Genomic DNA, 20,674 nt, shown 5'->3' on the forward strand with positions numbered 1-20,674 from the left:
GATACAAATACAGAATATTTAAAAATAAATTCTAAGTTGGGAAAAAGTTACTCATTTAATTTTGAACCTAACTATGAATCTTTCGACAAGTTGAGAGGCTGCTGATCAGTTAAAGAACAGAATGAAAATGTTTAGCTCCTGGATGTTGGCTTCAGCAGGAATGAAAAGCAAACAAGGGGCGTTAATATTTAACATGACAGGTGGTCACGTATCTGTGACCTCAATTGAGAGTGGAGTTGTGGTTTCAGACAGACTCAGTTTTAGGTTATTTCCTGCTGCTGCTTGTTCAACTGACAGAAACCCCCAAACGTGCTGAAGCCTGACAGGAACTCTGAGAGGAGCAGCTTCTACACAGAGCTTCATCCTCAAGACGAGGAACCGCCAGAACAACAAAACAAGACGTCGGCAGATTCTCTCTTTTCTCTGAGGTTACAGATGGTACTGCAAAGCCTGTACTAGGTTTGCCAGGCAAACGATCACAGACCAAGCAGAGAGGATTCTGTCAGTTTGGGATGTAATAACAGTCAGCAAACGAACCGAAGCGGAAGCACTGATATTAAAAACCCTGGTTCTGAGTTTTCCTCTCCACAGTGGTTAAAAGTCATCTCAGGTTAGGGATATCACCAACAATTGGTCAAAGATTTGGCCACAAATTAAGTTGAAACAGTTTTATTTAGCAAACATATCAGAGCAACAATGGCAGAGAAAAGAAGACAAACCCCCAAACTGAGCCATGAGGCACACCAAGTTAAAACCCATGATAAGCTGTGGTCCACACTAGCTGGACGAGAATGTTAAAGTCATCTCAAACACGTGTTGTGGATGGAGATGTTTTAAACCTGTTCTCCTTACAGATAAAACACCACGGTCTCCTTTCACAAGCAACCACACCCTGCAGCTCTGCCAGCAGCAGGTTTGATGCGTCTGTTGTCTTATTCTTTACATGAGGACATGTTTGTTTCAGGAGCCGAAGGCCAATTTGTCCAGTCAAAGCAGAAATATAACTCAGCCCTTCCTGCAAAAACTTTGTATTGATCCTTCACCCAATTTTACCATTATATTTAAATTTTTATGCATTAAGGGAAAATAACAACAGTCTCTCCTTAATTTAAGAACTGATCTAAATGAAGTTACAAGCTAAAAAATACATGAATTTAAAGACCCACTCTGAATAAGTGGGTCGTGGATTGTTCTGGCACTTTTTTATTCAGTAAAAGTGAAACATAGCACCTGGTAAACATTTTTTTTCTGTTATGACTCTCTGTACTTTAGTTCAATAATGTTATAAAATATAACTAGATGAGTTTTAGCAAATCCAGAAACTCTTAACAAACACCTAAAGGTTAAAATGTCCTTCTCAGTAAAAAGATGCTTATGGAACCTGCAGATGTTTTATTCCAGAAACTGCATTTAGAGATAAACCTCTGAATAGTACGGAGTTCACCTGAACGCCTCCTCTTCTTTTTAACATTCTCAGGAGGGATGAATCTACGATGAGGAGGGTTTCAGAAGTCCTTCTGTTTGTTAGCTGCTGTCGGTAACTTCTTGTGAAGACGAAGGAGCTGAAGCTTTAGTTCTGAGGTGGGGGGGGGGGGTCCATCAGAGCTTGGCCTTTGCCTGGAAGAAGCTCATGATGGCGTTGAAGCACTCATCTGACGTCCAGCGCTCCATGAGGCGCTCCACCTCTGCGTCATTGACGGCGTACAAGTGCTCCTTCTCTATGGAGCGGATCAGCTGCTTGGACAGAGCCAGAGACTGTGGAGGGAGGGGGACAAGGCCAGCAGCGTCAAAACTCCATAAACTGTTGGGCAGGAACCTAACATCATCTGCACTCACGCATGATTCTGCAGTGAGTGCACGGGTGAGTGTGCACGTGTGAGCCTTGATGTGCTTACTTTGCGAGGCAGCTGGGCGTAGGCCTTCAATCTGCTCCAGACCTCGGACTGGAAGCTGCTGTCGGGGAAAACCTCGGTGACGAGGCCGAGACTACAGGCCTGAGCTGCCGTCAGCTTCTTGTTGAACAGCAGCATCTCGGAGGCCTGCAGACACGTGACAACATTCATTCCCTCGTGCAGGTCAGGAGGTCGCTCTGCACTCAGGAGGAACCAGCAGCTGCAGTGGGCGCACCTTGGCATTGCCCATCATCTTGGGGAAGGTGTAGGAGGAGCATCCCTCAGCACTCTGGCCCAGCTGGCTGAAGGGGGTGTGGAAGGTAGCCTGAAACGGAGATGCTGGTTGAAGTCTGACGTTATGCTCAGAAACGTGAGTTCAAGCGGCCACTTTCAATGAAAAAGCTATGCAAACGCGGGTAAATGCGCAATTCGGGCTGCCCCGTTCAAAATCCTCCAGTTCACGTCGCTACGCAAGTTTTTAAGTCTTTTTTTTGGCTTCACGTACAAAACGCCGCATTGAAAGGTAAACCATTTCAACTTTGAGTCAGGGATTTGGATTTGGTAGTAGCGATGGTTGGCGTCCTTTTTTAATAACGGAAGTTCCAACTGTTTGAAAATTGACCATCAGGGAGAAACATCAGTTAGATAAATTAAAGGCTTATCGAGATCCTGGTTACGTTTAGGTCTAATTTGTGGCCACTACATGAATATACGTGGAAAAGTAAGAAAAGTTGTGGTCTTTACATGGAATTTTTGGAAAGCCTGATAGACGTACGAGGAACAGTTGAGGAAAGCCACAAATTTGCATTTGCCTCTTGCAGAAATCCATGGAGCTGGTCCTGGACCCCTACATCACTCTCACCGGTGAACATCCAGGGTTCAGACATTGAGTTTGTGGAGACTTTTAAATACCTGGGTGTTCACCTAAACAACAGACTGGACTGGTCCAACAACACGGATGCTCTGTACAGGAGGGGCCAGAGTCGCCTTCACCTGCTGAGGAGACTGAGGTCTTTTGGCGTGTGCAGACAGCTGCTCAGGACCTTTTACGACACTGTGGTGGCCTCAGTGGTCGTTTATGGAGTTGTGTGCTGGGGGGGGGGGGGGGTGGCAGTACAGACAGAGACAGGAGGAGGCTCAACAAGGCCGGCTCTGTCCTGGGCTGCACACTTAGACTGTACAACACCGTGTTACAGTGACACACTACGGTCCCAGGGGGGTTTTTCTTTCACTCATTTATTTATTTACTTGTGTTGCAGTTGTTGTTTTCAGTTGTTTTTGTTCCTTAACGGTTGTTTTTTTTGGTGTGTACTTTTTTACTTATTGATTTTTGTATATATTTACAAATGTATATATAAAAAAAATAAAAATTGATCACATGTTTGCAATGGATCACATGTCACTTTTCCAGCTGTATTTATTTAATGTGAATGTTATTTCTGAATGTCGTTTTTGCTGTCACAGATAAGTGAATTTCCCCATCGTGGGATAAATAAAGTTATCTAATCTAAAAAAGATTTACGTTGCTTAAAAAACTATGTAAAATACAGCTCAAAACTGAACATCACACACTAATGTAATCACTAAAAATCTCTTTTTTTTTCAGCAAAACACTTGTATAACTTTTGTTAACTCACTACAGGTTGGTTTAATTCGTTTGACTTCTAGCTCTCTGGAGTCAAATCTTTTCCTGTGTGTGTGTGTGTGTGTGTGTGTGTGTGTGTGTGTGTGTGTGTGTGTGTGTGTGTGTGTGTGTGTGTGTGTGTGTGTGTGTGTGTGTGTGTGTACCCTCTCTGTAGCGTAAACCAGGTCAAACAGTCCTAGCAAGGTGACGGACACGCCCACTGCCGGTCCGTTCACGACGGCAACCAGCGGCTTGGGGAAGTCGATGTATGCCTTCACATACCTCCTGTAGGACAGAGAAACCTTCCTGGTCAGTGTGTTTCAGAGAAGCTGCAGAACCGGGCATTTGTTTGGAAAACAGCAATGAGTGTTCTCCAGAGAACCAGAGAGCATGTTCAGATCCAGACGAGGAAGGTCGAGGGTCACCTGAGCAGATCTCCAGCACTCTGGGCCATGGCCTCCACCCCATCCTCAGGGATCTTAGTGAAATTGGTGAGGTCATTCCCACTGCAGTAGAAATCCCCAGCACCTGCAGGAAACAGACAATAGGAACCTTAATCCGAAACGAACAAAAACAGTTTTGAAAGATTGAGCTCAGACTCAATGCACACCCACAGGACTCTTAGGCTTCGCCACAGCAACTATGAGAGGCGGGGCTTAACCCCCACGGCATACCGGTAAAGACGGTGATGACGCAGTCGTCTTTAGCTGCCTGGTCCAGAGCTGCAATGATCTCGTTGTACATCTGAAGGGAACAGAGCGTTAGTAGATCAATGGCTTCACCTGGTCACTGAGGGCCGCCGCTCTCAGGTCTGACCTCGGTGGTGATGGCGTTCTTTTTGGCCGGACGGTTCAGCTTGATCGTGGTGATGCCATCCTCCGTTGTGACCAAAAGCGTCTCATATGCTGCTCCGCCTCCCGTAGGCTTTGCAGCTACCTGGGCGGCGCTTTGACCCTCAGCTGTCAGCAGGGAGCCAATCAGGTCACAGTACTGCTCCCTGGCTTCGTCCTGAGTTTAAGACCAGAACAGAACCTGATTTTACATCCATGAACTTCATCAACTAGTTCCACTGATCCTCAAGAAACTCTCGTTAAAACCAAGTCTCAACTGCGTTGAAGATCACAATGACTCTGTGCTGTTACATGTTGTTTCACCCTCACACACATTATGTTAATATTTCTAGCAACTCTTTAGTTTTTTTTTGTTACAAACATTTCCTATATATAACTTCATAAACCAACAGAATGAAGGGGTTGAAAAGATGCCAGCAGCTGCATCAGCACAGGAAATCTTCCTACCTGCGATATGGAACCCAGAGACTTCCAGGCGTCCCACTTGGCCTTGTTGACAAAGTCCAGCATCCCTGGTTTGGGGGCGTTACAAGGACCCTGAGTGGCCTGGGGGAGGAAGAGGAGAAACAGGATGAATCAGAATAAACTAAATGTATATTTTTTATAGTATCATGCCTAAAACATAGCGCAAAGAGCATTAGATTTGGTAAAAATAACTATAGTAAACATTCCCACACGACTCCTTTCGAATATGAGGCCTGACACAGAAGTGAACCCAGCAAAGAGTGAATGCAGAACCTCTGTATCTTAAAGCTGGAAGTCTTCAGCCTCTTTGTCTTAACCAACAGGACCTGCAGCCATCAGCTTCTTCACAGACTCTTCCATCAATGTCGTTCAGATGCTGTGCTGGATGCTTTGGCAGGTCTCTCTGCCAAAGCTCTGAATCAGTTTACCGTTCAGTTCACTGATGGTGTCATGGTTTTGTGTTCTACCTAGAATCGGACTCATAGAACTAATAGAACCCATAATTCACATCATGTCATCGTGGTTCTGCGAAACAGTGCCACGGTTTTCCTCTGGAGGCTGAGGAGTCTGTGCTTTTGAATCAAAGCAATAAAAGCAACCAAAAAATGGGAACAATAGGGACAAATCCATCCTGATACATTCTTGTTTTTACTTTTAAATGAATATAAAACCAAATTTTGAACAATATTTAAAGGAGTCTCTGTTTTTGGACATCAGTTCAGCTCTATCTGGGGGGGGGGGGGGGGTACTCACTTGTTTAAAGAGAGCGTAGATCTTCAGCTTGACCTCGTTGCCTGGATCTTTCTTCAAGGTGGACAGTCTGCTCTTTGCCTCCTCAAACTGCTCCACTGTCGCACCTTTGACAAAAAACAAAACCCATAAGATAAACCGCAGAAGAGAAACGCCGGCACCTGTAACCAGAACCCAACACCTCACCTATCTGCAGCAGAACTCACCCATCAGAGGAGACGCTGCGGTGTGGAGCCCCAGAATGGAAACACTGGTCCTGAGTAAACTGGAAGCCAACATTCAGAGCATTAACTGACCAGAGCCTTCATCCGTGATGGAAACCAGTGACGTCCGCTGAGTTCAGCTCATTTACAGGGATCCAGACTTCCAAAAACATCCTTAAGTCCTACAAATCTGAATGTCATTTATTCTTCAATTATTACAGTCTGAAACCTGGCCACCTTCAAAGGACTTCATTTATTTTTGCTGCAATCCGTCAAAGATCGGTCTGATGGAGCTGTAAAGGTAGACGAAGGATGGGAAAAATATGAGAGCCTTAAGAATCTGAACGACGGCTGACAAAATCCTATGTGTGAGTTTGTGAGGCTTTTGTTTTGTTTAGAAGCATTTAAAGACCCCCTCCAATGAAAATGGTGTTTTTAACATGTTCTTGTAGCATTTTTCTCATGATGGAGGACACACACTATTACCAAAAGTATTGGCTCGCCCATCCAAATGATCAGAATCAGGTGTCCTAACCAGTCGGCCTGGTCACAGGTGTATCAAATCAAGCACTAAGGCTTTCAGACTGTTTTTCACAAATTTTTGTGAAATAATGGGCCGCTCTCGTGAGCTCACTGAATTCCAGTGTGGAACTGTCATAGGATGCCGCATGTGCAACAATTCCAGTGGTCAAATTTTCTCGCTTCTAAATAATCCAAAGTTTGGGAACTCAGCCACCAAGTGGTAGACCACGTAAACTGATGGAGAGGAGTCAATGGATGCTGAAGCACATAATGCAAAGAGGTCGCCGACTTTCTGCACAGTCAATGGGTTCGGAGCTCCAAACTTCATGTGACCTTCAGATCAGCCCAAGTACAGCACGCAGAGAGCGCCATGGAATGGGTTTCCATGACTGAGCAGCTGCATCCAAGCCACACATCACCAAGTGCAATGCAAAGCGTCCGATGCAGTGGTGTAAAGCATTTGCATCAGGATACCAAAACATTTTGGACAATTCCAAGCTCTGAACCTTGTGGAAACGGTTTGGAGCGGGCCCTTCCTCTTCCAACATAACTTTTCACCAGTGCCCAAAGCAAAGTCCATGTAGACATGGATGACAAAGTCTGGTATGGATGAAGTTGACTGGCCTGCACAGAGTCCTGACCTGAACCCAATAGAACACCTTTGGGATGAGTTAGAGTGGAGACTGAGAGCCAGGCCTTCTCCACCAACATCAGTCTGTGATCTCACCAATGACCAGGAAGAATGGTCAGAAATACCTACAAACACTCCTCAACCTTGTGGACAGCCGTCCCAGAATAGTTGAAGCTGTAACAGCTGCAAAAGGTGGACCAACATCATATTGAACTCTTTGGGTTAGAAATGGGAGGACCCTAAAGTTTATATGTGAGTAAAGGCAGGTGAGCCAATACTCTATTCTGATGCATCCACTTGCAGACAAACAGATTCATGTACGTCTCTGTTTTCATCTTCTGAGCTGGAATCTGGATCAGAACGGTACAGCTGGATTGCTCTGATACTGCTGCCATTTGTGTTGCACCGTTAATGTTAGTTTGGGTGTGTGAGGGGCTGTAAGCTAATGGGAGAGAGTGTAAACCCAAGGTTGATGGGAAATGAGGGCAGGCTTTCTGCTTCCATAGTCGTATGCACAACTCAGAGGTGAATTTCTAATCAAGCCCTGCCACTCTGCAGGAGCTATGTTACAAGAAAATAACACAGGTTTTGATTTAGGCTAAAACGACATAATCATAGTTAAAACACCATTGGGAACACTAAGTAGGTCCTCCTGACTTTCATCTGATGTTCACAGAAAGGTTTTGGTTGCTGGCCTACACCTGAGTATCAGCTCCTCCACTGACCATCCAATCTAGAGTAAAGGTCACAGCTGCTTTTATTCTGAAAATCTCGGGTTCAAACACTGGGGTGACAGAAGGACACCTGTGCGGCCTTATGCTGATGGTAACTTAGACTCACCCCTCCAGGCTCCAGGGCTGACAGCTCGCCAGTTAACATGTTTGTTCATGATTTTGCTTTGCTGTTTACCACACCTGAAAGGATCCGAGTCCAACACTACCTGCTCAGCCGGACAGAACGCCACGCAGCGGAGCTCCTCAGGGCGAAGCCGGCCATTTCAGTCCCAACTGAAAGGTCCAAAGTTCAGGAGGACAACCGGAAAAGCTAACAGGCAACGTTTTAGCTAACAGCACTGAATGAACGGAGACTTGCTAGTGTTTACGTGCTTGCTCCCGCCCATTCCACTGTTCTGCTCTCCCATTGGTTAAAACTTAACGTCAATCACTGCTCTTAGTCCAATCACACTAGACGTCCAACGCAGTTGCTAATCTTTTAACCAATCAAAAGCCCATATAATCAATCAAAACCCGCCTCCTTAAATGATCTCAGCCAATTAGAGGACTTCTCCTGATTGATGCAGCGGTCCCGGTCGGTTCGGTGAAGCTCTGGTTCCGAGTTTGTCCACACGTTTGGATGCAGCAAGGTGGACCATGCCACTGCCGAAATCTAGAAAGATCGCCGTTTTGGGCTATAGGTCGGTAGGTGAGTCTGTTTTTGACGCCATTGCATCTCAGAGGGAGCCACGCTCATGCGCATGTCCGTGTGAAGCCACGCCCTGGCGTGTTCTGCGTCTCCATCCTTCCTCCCCGTGGTTATTGAGCTGCTGACACTCGCACGGTTCTATTGGACATGCTTTTACGCAGGGATCTAAAGATGCTCCAGCCTGCAGACACGATGTTTGACATTTATTAGGAGACTATTTCCGTTTGGCCGGGATTCGTCCGCATGCAGCCAATCAGGTCAGGTGTGACGGCCGGTGTGGCGCTGAATCTGCGGGCTCAGCTGGATGAAGAACGCTCCAGATGTGACCCTCAGCATCAGCAGCAGGCAGAGGAACTGTGCTTGGCCCTCAACACTAATGTTTCTTCTATCCAACCGTGGACCAAAGGGTTCTGGTGTTTTTCTGAAGGTTCTAAGAAGAGAGCAAAATGTCTTAATGCTCTCTTGTAATATTTATTGTGACACAAACATTCTGTATTCATAAGAACTCACAAACATGTAAGAACATGTTAGGAAATCCATTACAAAATGAGATAATGTTGATATCTTGCAAGCCTTCATGACCTTTTGTGTGTAGCAGTCCACCTGCTCCTCCATGCGAAGCCAACAAAAACCTTTGTGTTTGCAGGGAAATCTTCTCTCACCATTCAGTTTGTGGAGGGTCAGTTCGTGGACTCATACGACCCCACCATCGAAAACAGTAAGCGGAGTTGAGTTTGAAAAATAAATGTGTTCATATTGTGTCAATTTTTACCTAAAACATACAACTTTGATTCATTGCAGAACTACTTTTCCTTTGAAGTAGTTAATTAATGTTTTATTGCTCTTTTTAACATGTTCTTGTTATTTTCTCGTGATGGAGGACACGTATCAAGAAAATTAAGCTAAAAATTGCATTTCAAAATATTTCTTCATTCAAATCATTGTGAATCAGGAGCAGACGAAAGAATGCAGTTTGAAAACGATCATATATGTTATGTAGAAAATATGCTGGGCAGGTCACACGCTCTCTGCTCAGCTCCATTCTGATGCATCCATGAACGTCTTTGTTTTCCTCGTCTGAGCTGGAATCTGGATCAGAACTGCACGGCTGGATAACTCCTATTATGGTCACCGTTTTTGTTGCATCAGTAAGGATAGGTTGGGGTTCTGAGGGGCTGTAAGCTAGAGGGAGAGTGTGAACAGAGAGCTCTCTGGGGAAAGGGGTGGGGTTGCTTATTCTTTAAATGTAAGAATTGATTTTTTTTGTGATTAAAGTTCTTTGTTCATTATATAAGGGTCAATGGCCGACGAAGTGTGCGTTATTACTTTTTAACGCACGCCGTGGAAGCCTGAACCGTCCGACGCGAACGCACTTGCTTCCGCTAAGTGCGTTAAAAAGTAATAACACACACTCCGAAGGCCATTAACCCCTTATACCATGGTCAGTTACAAAAACAATACATATTAACCAGGTTTTAGTCCTTAATTCTTGTTTTTTTTTTCCGATTTGGATCGCTTTTCCCACAAAAAGCGGACAATTTGTTACGTCGCGCCACACCACTGCTGCAGTGAAGATACGGCGATATAAATATGCTGATCGTCCCGATGGGTTGAATAAAGCATCAGTTCAGAGAGAAAGTTCACCTCTTACCGCTTGTTTTTGTCCAAATGATGAAGCAAAAGGTTGTTTTAAAGAAGCCGGCGCAGTGATACAAAACATTTAAGCTAGGTGACCGGAACTTCTTTTTTTACCGTGCGGTTATCAGCTTTTAATGCACACCCAGCAGCCAATCAGAATCAAGTATTCACCCGGACCATGGTATAAGTATCAGTAATTATGTAAAAGGTTTGTTTTAAACAGACTAATATTAAACGGAGCTTCATTGACTCCAGACCTGCAGAGCATCTCTCACGTCTCCCCGTCTGTGTTTCAGCGTTCACCACCACCATGACGGTGAGCGGTCAGGAGTACAACCTGCAGCTGGTCGACACGGCCGGCCAGGTGAGTCCGGTTTTCCAGGTGTGCTGCTTTTTGAGGCCAGTGCTTGGATGTGGAGGATCAGCCGTGTCTGTGTGTGTTGTAGGACGAGTACTCCATCTTCCCGCAGAGTTACACCATCGACGTGGACGGATACATCCTCATCTACTCGGTTACTTCTTTCAAGAGGTAAACTGCGCTCCTCACTCAGGACGTTAATTTTTGATAGCATTGTTTGTCCGTGGTGTATCAATGGCTAAACTGCAGAGAGATGGACGACAATCAACCATGTGGACCTTTTCCTATCATCTCTTGTGTCGCACATAGTAACCGTTGTGTGTTTTTGTGTGTTTGTGCAGTTTTGAGGTAATCAGGGTGATTCATGAGAAACTTCTGGACATGGTTGGAAACGTTCAGTACGTATGCGCGCTCACACGCATCACTCAGACCAAAAACTCTGGAACTTGAAGGAACCACAGCTAAACATTCAGCAGATGATCAGTTTCACATGCAGATTAGAGCATTTTTACCTTTTAATATGTTTGTGTCAAAGAATTCGACACTTTTTCCTGTTTTTCAAACATAGTCAGATGTTGTCTTTTAGTCACTGACAGATGCCAGGATGGTCTTGTTTTATAAAAGATGTTCTAAAGTATTAATAAAGGAAACATTAGTTTGTTAGATACTGGTTTTCTTCCATTGAAATAAATTAACTTCACAGTCTTTTCAATGCTAGATTCTAAATTTGACAAAAGGTTGAAAGATGAGTCAAAATTTGCAAAAAGAGGCATTAGAGTTTATTTATTTATTGGTTTAACTGACAGAAAAGGTTTTTTTATTAAATTAAAAATGCTTCAAAAAAAATATGAGTGTCAGGTTGCGGAATAATTCTACGTTAGATTTTGGTTTATCATTCAGGAAACATGGTTCAGACTCAGAGTTAAAGACTCACTCCAATGAAAATATGTTTTTAACATGTTCTTGCAGCATACTTCTCATGATGGAGGATATATCTATATATATTTATATAGATAGATAGATAGATAGATAGATAGATAGATAGATAGATAGATAGATAGATAGATAGATAGATAGATAGATAGATAGATAGATAGATAGATAGATAGATAGATAGATAGATAGATAGATAGATAGATAGATAGATAGATAGATAGATAGATATAAAGAAAGTTCAGATTAAAACAGCTTTATTTAAATCATGGTAAATGAGGAGCAGACGAAAACATGCTGTTTGAAAAAGTTCCCATTTGTGATGTAGAAAATACAACGTTAGGATCTAAAGCTCCCTGCTCCGCTCCATTCTGATGCATCCACTGTCAGACAAATAGATCCCTGAACGTCTTTGTTTTCCTCATCAAAACTGGAATCTGGATCCACACTGTACAGCTGGATGACTCCAATGTTGCTTGGCATTTTTGTTACACCCCTATGTTAGGCTTGGGTTGTGAGGAGCCATAACCTAGGTGACACCATGTAAACTGATTATTGAAGGGAAGTGAGGGCGGGCTTACTCTGTACCAACAGTCCCGCCCACAACTCAGAAGTGAATATCTAATGAACTCCTGCCGCTATACAGAAATTGTGTCATAGAGATCGACACAAGTTTTTAGATTTTGGCTTAAAACAGCAACCATAATTAAAGACCAGTGGGAACGCTTTGATAATAGATCAAAAGATGATCGGCGTGGGACTTTAACAGGTTTCATCATTTGCAGCATTTATTTCAGAGGGAGAAGATCCTTTTGATGTAATGGATTGATGATTTGAATGGTGTGGCATGTGTGCACATCTAAAGTACACCACACTGCTGGGGACTGCACAACCTCTCCTGGTTTATTTTTTTACCCTTGTGCTATCTTAGGCACTTTAACATTGGGAGTTGGGTAATCTAGACCCACAAGACAGTGCGCTGAACCTTTTTTAAGTCATTTGGTTTGTTTAACCCTTGTGCTATCTTAGATGACCCCACCCTTACATTGACGTGTTCTCCCTACCATGACAAAGGTGGATAAAGGTGGAAAGATGTCATGTAATCCATGGACACCAGTGAAGATCAAAAAATCATTGAAGAAAAAAGGTTCAGAGCACTGTCTTGTGGGGTCTAGATGACCCAATTCCCAACGTTAAAGTGCCTAGGATAGCACAAGGGTTAACTAATGTTAACAAAGGCTGTGCCTTTCAGACCTAACTCTGGGAATAAGGGAGTCCTCTTGTCTCTGTTCAGAGTACCCATCACTTTGGTTGGGAACAAGAAGGACCTACACATGGAGAGGTAACGCACACAGACACATGCACACATGCACAACCACTATTACACACAAATATGCACAAACATGCATGCATACTCACACATACACTCAAGTGTTTGTATGTGTGCAAACATACAAACACTCTTTCACACAATTGCACACACACTGACATGCACAAACCCAAACATTCACACACAAACTAGTGAACTTTAATAAACACACTAATGCACACGCAAATACAACGTTATACACCCAGGCATACACATCCATACACGAGTGTGTTCGTGCACACAATCAGTCTTACACTATAGTAAATTTTAACACACGCCAACATGCATGCATCCATTCAAGCAAACTTCCTTACACACCAACATGCACGCACACACACATTTGTGCACTCACTGTCTCATGCACATCAATGAACATGCTACAGTGCACACACTAACACAGATGTGCTCTAACACAAATGTGCACACAGACACACTTGACATGCTTGTTCATGCTCTGGCAGGATGATCAGTTTAGAGGATGGCAGAGCTCTGGCAGACTCGTGGAACGCCGCGTTTCTGGAGTCTTCGGCCAAAGAGAACCAGGTGAGGCCGCCAGGCGCCCTCGGCGGCCGTGGCTGTGCTGTGACTGAGCTGTCTCCCCTCCTATTCCTCAGACAGCCGTCGAGGTGTTCAGGCGGATGATCCTGGAGGTGGAGAAGATGGAGGCGGGTCAGCCGCAGAGTCGAACCCCTTGCTCCGTGATGTAGCTGCCCCCACTCACCGGACAGTTCCAGTGGCTCCTCAGGTCCCGCTCCGCTCTGTGGATCTTCTTCCCTCTCAGACACACACTCAGGATCTGATACAGACTCCAAGTTCATGCTTCCACCATCACACGCGCAACACTGTGCAGCTCTGAGCTCCAGCTTTCAGGCTTTTAATAGGAAAAAGTACATTTTAAATAGTTTTCTAACAAACCAGTTTAGCTGTGCTTTTGGAGGATGGAGGTTTACAGGAAACACAGTGAAGTTAGGAAGCATCGCTTGGGAGATTCATTGGACCAATCATTGGACGCCATCGGATGAGAATGCTACTGAAATCCAGAAACAACTCCTGATTTCTGTCGCTGGGTGCAGAGAAGCTGCTTGTTATCACTTTTAATAATTTTCCTCTGTCAGAATCTCTGTCTGCCTTTTTTTATCACCTTATTTAACTATCTTTTTAGTTGTGTTTATTTCAAACAGCAGAGGTTTTCAGGGACAACAACTAGGTCTAGTTGCAAACTGAAGGAATAAATGAAGAACAAGAGAGTAGAGAGAAGAGTTAAATTTTAGCAGGAGCCCCAGCATGGCACCCTGGGGAGCTCCTCTGAGCAATGCACCTAAGCAGACAGAAGGAACATTTTTGTTTTTTATTTTAACTCATATTTCCTTTTGTATTAAAAGTGCTTGTTTTTTATGTTTGAGTAATTTATGTGAGCAATGTTTCCGTAAACGTGCTTGACTTCCTGTGTTCGCTTAAGACAAGAAACACTGTTTTATATGTGAAGAGAAGATACTTGACCTGAATAAAGCTGTATTCTGCTGTTTGGCAGAAGCTGTCGGTGTCTTTAGTGATAGACATGATGACTGCCTGATCAGGTTGAACTCTGGGAAAAATGCATAAAAGTGAAAAAAACACAAAGATATTCGGATAATTCAGACTCAAGGCGAAGGAGCAGTAAAAATAAAAATCAGGATCTTTATGTTTCAGTAATGCTGCCGCTTCCCCAGCAGAGGGTGACAGCAGACAACACGATTTTCCTGTGTGAAACCGAAGAGCACGAAAGCAAACTTGACTAAATATATGTTTTTTTAAATGGGGTTCAAAAACAATTTGTTAAAGAGGAGGGGAAAGGTAGGACCAACAAATAAACACTCTGAGGTGGACAGATTAAATGTGAAGAAGAAGCTGTGAGGATTCACACATTTACAAAAGTTTGAAATGTTCCAGATCACAGAGACTCTGCTGCACAAACTTGACCGTCATATGTCCAGCGGACTGAATACACTAAGACGAGTTACCTGAAGCTCACCTGGCTCAGTCTCTGCTGCATCTGATGACATGTCAGCTGTCAGAACATCATCCCAACAACAGCATGAAGGTTTCTGCAGATATCTGGCCCGGCCCTTCTGCCCCTTTAGGTTATAGTTTTTCCCTGACTACAACACTTAAGAATCAGAGCCTGTGACCGGTTAACGACAAAACTTAAAAATCAGAGCCTGTGACCGGTTAATGAGCAATGATGGTCAATGTAAAACATCAATTTGTGGCAATGGAAACTATAAAGCTCCTAAGCAGGTCATGCAAGTTTCAAACCTCTGACATGATGTCAAACAGGACCTTCTTTTGGGACTCTGATCTGGATAAAAGGCACCTTTTCTCAGTCTTAAGTCACTCCAGAGGGTCTTCTGCAATCCTCCAGTGGACATTCCAACAGAACATTGTCTGGTTCATTTAGTTGCCATATTCCAGATTAAGAATTGAGCTTCATGAAGTGTTCATCGGAAGTCCTCATGACTAAAGGAGTGTGGAGCCACAGATAAGGTGACTCCTTTGCCATCGCTTTACCTTTGCAGCCATCGGATTCTTGCCTGGCTTTGATTTCATGCTTCTAAGAAGAACCACAAAAGATTTGCAGGTGCCTATAGGAAGCAACGAAGCATCCTCTACTGTCCACTAGGAGCTAATGGATTTGAGCTCCACCCTCCCAGAAGCTCTCCAGTTGATTGTTGTCAGAGCTGCTACTGCAAATGACGCTCAGTTCACCTGTCCGAGTGGTTTCCCTGCCTTTGAGAAGAGAAAACAACTTTCCTCAGCTGAGGATTAAACTTTTGAAGCTTCCAAACATCCACCCATTCTGTGCATATACTTCTCCTACTGTGCGTATAACATTATATTTAGGTGCAGCTTATGAGTCGGACTCGAAACCTGTCACAGCAGAATGAAGACAGATCAACAAGTCAGATTAGTTCCTCATGATAGGTGGAGCTTCTGTTGTTTATTGGAAACCTGCTCAGGTCTTCTGCACAAAGGTGCAGATAATTCATGCAGTTAAATGTTATTATTAAAAAAAATGTAAGACATTGAACGTAAATATTTTAATTGTTTGTATTAAATGTTATGAAGGAGCAGGACTTGAGCACCTGACAGTTCAGGTACCTTTCTGCAGTGCTAATTCCAGTGGGGGGGGCAGTAGAAGTGTGCCTGCGGCCTTTCACCGCCTGTTTGTCTGTGGAAATACGGCATGTGCATTACCATTGAGCTGCAAAGCTGCGGCCCAGCACTTTTCCCCCATGCAGCAGAATCAGCAGACACGTTAGGATGAAGGGAAAGCGCCGAGCCAGCAGGATCCTTTGAAGCCCCCTCCTTTGTCCCCCACGCCCCGGCTTGCCCCCCTGCCATATAAATTAGGGTGTCCAACTTTTTCTCTGTTACACTGTGTGTGTGGTTGTGGGCCAGGTTGGACGACATCCAGTGGGTGAAAATGTCGCAGTATTCTGGAAAGGTAAGAGGAGATCAGATCAGATCAGCCTGAGGCTTCAGTGCAGAGCTTGGATCAGCTGGAAGCCTCAACTAATCATGAATATTTTATATTTTTAAAAACAAATGTGTTTAATTTGTGTCTGATCTGATGTTAAAATCCAACCTCCCATGATGGTCAGTTGAGCTGAGTAACTTTAAATAAGCTCAACAGTAAAAACCTGTCATAATATATGATATGAAGGTTATATTTTGTTGTTGTTTTTATTTACGCCTTCAGTCTGCTGGAGTACTATCAGCTGTACACCAGCGTGTCCTGAAAATGTGATTTTTGTTTCTAAGAAAGGATGACAAACATAAGCTGTTAAAAGATGAAATTATCGATTGGACGTCCCAAAATTTAAAACGATTGAGGTCAATAGTCTGGGTTAACGCCCTAGGGCACGTGCCTGTCAAGACTGGGATTTGAACCTCTCACCAAGCATGTGGCAGACAGAGGTTCAGATGATAAAAGATTGTTTTCTTGGCATAAAGCAATGCGATAGACATTCAAATATACATTGAATGCATAGTTCTCCAACTCAATAAAAGTTAGACAGAAAAGTGGGCGTGGCTCAACCCCCACACACAAATGACCAATCAGAGTAAATTAGCTTTTTGAACCATTGTGTTTGCACTTTTCTCTGACAGTTTTTTCACTGGGACTTTAAAAATCAGTAGACATGCAGTGAAGCTAAAAGGTCCTGTTGAAAGGCCCATTTGTTGACGCGCTAGGGTCTGGCTTCCACACCCCTCTGCTGAGTTTACCTTTTCCACTCAATATTATTTTTCCAAAAGCACAAATGTCCAGTTTTTATTAGTTTAGTGCTGCCTTTGATCCATGAGCGGGCAGAACCATGTCCTGTGACACCGCTGTTGTGGTTGCCATGGAGATTAAGAGAATAGGCCTGCTGTTGTTACCAGACAATGTAGTTCATCAATGAGTTTTTCTTGTTTCTGTTTTTTTGGAGAAACCCTCACCTTAAACCACTAAAAGAATTGCAGTTGTTTGTATTTTTGATAAGAACGAGTCAGCAATGCTGCCATTGGGGGAGATAAAGACTACAAAAACCTTCACTGTCAAAGTCAAGGGGAAAACAAAAACTAGTTCCACAGTCTACATGCCCTTAGCAAATAGTAGTCTATTTAAGTGTACTACAATTCGATCCTGACAGTGAGGCAGTATACTCACAGCTACCAAAAAAAGTGAAACACTGGATCAAGTTACAAAAGTTCTGTATTTTGTTACATTTAAAATCATTAGTTTATATCAAAATACATTTTTGAGTTGAGTCAACCATCATCTTCAAATTTTGATTTGATACAAACTAATACTTGTTTGTTAATTGATCCAATAATTCACCTAATTATTCTGAAGACGTAATCAGTTAGTATACATCGTATATACACGTACGTGGTCTATAGTGCACATACTATCCCTGTACTCAAGTAAACTCAATAAAATAAACTACAGGTGTGCTGCTTTTTGCTGCTGAAACTCAACCGACAGCTGATTCATGTCTTTGTTTATGTGATGGAGAAATGTGGATGCGGGTGAATTTGGAAACCCGGGAGTTTAATCTCACTGAAGCACAACTTCTTCCTCTCTCTTCTGTGATTCGTGCATCTGATGGAACAACCAAGTCCTGTTCAGAAGATCTTCGTCACCATTCTGTCCAGCTCTGTTGAGATTAAATTTCAGTCAGAAAACTGAATCACTGTAATGTGCTCAACTAGTTATGTGACTGTTAGAACCCTTTTCGGTATTGGCATTACATTTGTCAGTCGTCTTTGTTAAACAAATTAGAGCAATGACTACTTTTATTTTTGTTTTTTGTTTTTTTACAAGAAAAGGTTACAATTGTGTCCTGAAAAGATTCAAGGAGTCAGATTCTTAAAACAGTGAGAACACAGACAGCAGGAGGTGCCACAAATGTGAAGCAACAAAAGGAGGGTTTTCTTTAGTCACTCTCATCAGTGTGACTCTTTCCACAGATTACCTTCTATGAGGGAAGATGCTTCACCGGCAGGAAGCTGGAAGTCAGAGGTGACTGTGATAACTTCCAGGACCGCGGCTTTATGAACAGGTGAGGCTACTCTGACCTACACAGCTACAAGCCTGCAGGTGTAACAGCTAGAAGTCCACTGAAGTGTGTTCGTCTCAGATGAGACTCTGGACAACAGGCCTAAACTTGTGTGTGACTTCAGGGTGAACTCCATCCGTGTGGAGAGCGGTGCATGGATCTGCTATGACCACCCTGACTTCAAGGGCCAGCAGTACATCCTGGAGCACGGAGAATACCCAGAATTCCAGAGGTGGAACTCCCACAATGATCATATGGGATCCTGCAAGCCCATCCGCATGGTAAGCATCTGGAACGGTCTCCTCGTTTTCATGTTCTCCCAGCTTCTCAGAGGAAGAAGCTCATGGCTTTGACATGACTTCTGCTGCATGTGGAGGCCACACAGCACATCAAAGCTCTCAAAAGCTTCAGCCGCTTCATCCAAGCAATTGGCCTGGCTCTGTCTTTGACAAGGACCCTTCATGATGCCATTCCTTTCTTTAAGACCTGCAGAATGAGACTTGTGTGGAGGACCTGTGATCATTTGGTTTAATCAAACTGAACGTCTGTCTGATATATTTAAAGCCTTTTCCGGATCAGAGTCGTGAGCTTACACAGAGATCATTTGAGCTGATTTTATTATTTGCATGCTTATGTTTTTCCCCTCCATACAGCATGGAGAGCATTACCGCATCGAGCTGTTCGAGGCCTGCAACTACTCCGGTCAGTGTATGGAGATCTGCGATGACTGTCCTTTCCTGCAGAGCCGAGGCTTTTCCAACTGTGTCAACTCTGTCAGGGTCTTTGGAGATGGAGCGTAAGTGCACAGGAACCCAGATATTTACCAAACGTCTCTGTGCATGAATCCAATGGATTTTAATTTCACCTGAGTTTTTGAAAAATTATTTATAAGCCAGGAGTATCAGGAAAAGGAATCTGGAATGTTAGTTAGTTTGTTTATTTGTCTGAGTATATTTATGGGACAAATGAGAGAAAACACTTGTAGGTTACTTTCAATAAATAGCAAACTCAACAGAGATCACCATCAGGTGCAGCACGAAGATTGCAGGACATGACTGAAACTATTTACATTTTTACACTGCAAAAACTGACTCTTTAGAAAGTAAAAAGACTCTTGTTTCAAGAAAAATAGTTTCATTTTCTGTCTTGCAAGTAAGGTAGTTGGAGTTGGAGAACAATTCTTTTTCCATAAAATAAGAACTCTCGGTAGGTCTTTTTCTTTCCCCATTGGCAGATTTATATTTGCTTATTTAAAGAAAATCTGCCAACGGGTTAAGAATTTTGACTGATTTCTAAGGGGCCTGTTTTTGCAGTGTTCCAAATCAACTAAGATCATTTCAAGAACAAATTCTCTTAACAGTATAGCAATGGTTTATGTAAATGATCGGAAATGTACATGTAAGTATTGACCATGAAACTGCAGGAAAAGAAAAGACAACAGGAAGAAACCTGCAGCAGAACTTTTGACTGAATACATACCAGCAACCGCAGAAGTTTACACTCATGTTCTCAAATGGATGAACCGTCTTTGGCTGTTGTTGATCACCTTTCATAATACCCCTTCAGAGGTCGCCACACCAAATCAGCTTTCACTGATTCACACAGATGGTTTGGCAGAGATTTTTACGCCGGATGCCCTTCCTGACACAACCCTGAATTTTCAAGGCACAGTTCAGCATCTCTTTAGTTTTCCAACATCAACATTAAAGTCAAAAGCTTTAAACATCAGCACAAATAAATAAACCCAGATGATCCTTCGCTCCCCTGAGTGTTGGAGTTCTAACATGAAAGTTAGAAGATGTAGATGCAACTGTTCGTCTGTAGGTTCTTCCTGTTCCACATCATCTTTTGTGTTTTTAACCATTTGCTGGTTTCATGTCTCTAAAATAACATCACATGTCAAACAGAAACAGTACAAGTTATACAGAATTTTACAAAAATCTGTCATTTACCTTCATCCTCAAAGAAATTTGCTAAATTGGCTGACTCAGCAGGTAATTTTCTTTTATTAAATGATATTTACCACGGCAAACTGAATGTCTACCCATGTTTAACACCCGCCTCTTCCCTTCACCTCCAGCTGGGTGATGTACGAGGAGCCAAACTTCCGTGGTCGAATGTACATTGTGGAGCGCGGAAACTACTGCAGCCATAACGAGTGGCAGGCCCAGAACCCCAACATTCTGTCCATCCGCAGAATCGTCAACTACTTCTAAGCCCACGCGCCCTCTCCTCAGACTTTTACAGCAATGTCATCATGTACAATAAATAAACCCAGACTGAGATAAGAAAACAGGTTTTTTTATCAAACCTTGTGTGTGTGTTGTTTTGTGTGAGAACTTTTTGTCAAAAATTCTTTGAGGATCTCTTATATGAAAATGAAACATGACATATTTCAATCAGTTTAACTCTAATGTCATGGTTGAAAAGTTTT

General features: G+C 43.2%; 3 protein-coding genes across 4 annotated transcripts; 2 read left to right on the forward strand and 1 right to left on the reverse strand.

The window, feature by feature from the left end:
* Positions 1-605: 605 nt before the first annotated feature.
* On the forward strand, positions 606-20,544 carry crygn (crystallin gamma N). Its single transcript, XM_004080831.3, has 7 exons — positions 606-610; positions 3,950-3,956; positions 16,070-16,142; positions 18,152-18,243; positions 18,365-18,521; positions 18,894-19,036; positions 20,321-20,544. The coding sequence occupies exons 3-7, from the start codon at positions 16,122-16,124 to the stop codon at positions 20,454-20,456; spliced, it is 549 nt and encodes a 182-aa protein (XP_004080879.1). The 5' UTR covers positions 606-610; positions 3,950-3,956; positions 16,070-16,121; the 3' UTR covers positions 20,457-20,544.
* On the reverse strand, positions 654-8,042 carry eci2 (enoyl-CoA delta isomerase 2). Its single transcript, XM_023950023.1, has 11 exons — positions 7,879-8,042; positions 5,789-5,847; positions 5,586-5,689; positions 4,815-4,913; positions 4,333-4,524; positions 4,191-4,260; positions 3,942-4,044; positions 3,681-3,801; positions 2,128-2,217; positions 1,896-2,039; positions 654-1,755 (listed from the first exon to the last, which is right to left on the reverse strand). Exons 1-11 carry the CDS (start codon positions 7,932-7,934, stop codon positions 1,600-1,602), a joined length of 1,194 nt encoding a protein of 397 aa, XP_023805791.1. The 5' UTR covers positions 7,935-8,042; the 3' UTR covers positions 654-1,599.
* LOC101160603 (GTP-binding protein Rheb) lies at positions 8,154-14,188 on the forward strand. 2 transcript variants are annotated; one of them, XM_004080828.4, is made up of 8 exons: positions 8,154-8,360; positions 9,007-9,078; positions 10,295-10,362; positions 10,445-10,527; positions 10,698-10,754; positions 12,584-12,631; positions 13,120-13,201; positions 13,273-14,188. In XM_004080828.4, the coding sequence occupies exons 1-8, from the start codon at positions 8,309-8,311 to the stop codon at positions 13,363-13,365; spliced, it is 555 nt and encodes a 184-aa protein (XP_004080876.1). In that variant the 5' UTR covers positions 8,154-8,308; the 3' UTR covers positions 13,366-14,188. The 2 variants fall into 2 exon arrangements, with proteins under 2 accessions (XP_004080876.1, XP_004080877.1); XM_004080829.3 differs by lacking the exon at positions 8,154-8,360 and adding an exon at positions 8,406-8,787.
* Positions 20,545-20,674: the final 130 nt, after the last annotated feature.

This window comes from Oryzias latipes, chromosome 20, assembly GCF_002234675.1.
Source record: "Oryzias latipes chromosome 20, ASM223467v1".
NCBI classification, from domain to species: Eukaryota; Metazoa; Chordata; class Actinopteri; order Beloniformes; family Adrianichthyidae; genus Oryzias; species Oryzias latipes.

Bases quoted from the DNA above. Each gene is read 5' to 3' on its own strand.
- eci2 (XM_023950023.1), bottom strand. From the start codon at position 7,934: ATGGCCGGCTTCGCCCTGAGGAGCTCCGCTGCGTGGCGTTCTGTCCGG. The intron at 5,848-7,878 runs GTAGTGTTGGAC...GTTGGCTTCCAG, and splicing joins CGTTCTGTCCGGCTGAGCAG to TTTACTCAGGACCAGTGTTT. The intron at 2,040-2,127 runs GTGCGCCCACTG...ACGTGTCTGCAG, and splicing joins AGATGATGGGCAATGCCAAG to GCCTCCGAGATGCTGCTGTT.
- LOC101160603 (XM_004080829.3), top strand. From the start codon at position 8,604: ATGCAGCCAATCAGGTCAGGTGTGACGGCCGGTGTGGCGCTGAATCTG. The intron at 10,363-10,444 runs GTGAGTCCGGTT...TGTGTGTTGTAG, and splicing joins TGGTCGACACGGCCGGCCAG to GACGAGTACTCCATCTTCCC. The intron at 13,202-13,272 runs GTGAGGCCGCCA...CCTATTCCTCAG, and splicing joins CTTCGGCCAAAGAGAACCAG to ACAGCCGTCGAGGTGTTCAG.
- crygn (XM_004080831.3), top strand. From the start codon at position 16,122: ATGTCGCAGTATTCTGGAAAG. The intron at 16,143-18,151 runs GTAAGAGGAGAT...CTCTTTCCACAG, and splicing joins TGTCGCAGTATTCTGGAAAG to ATTACCTTCTATGAGGGAAG. The intron at 18,522-18,893 runs GTAAGCATCTGG...CCCTCCATACAG, and splicing joins CCTGCAAGCCCATCCGCATG to CATGGAGAGCATTACCGCAT.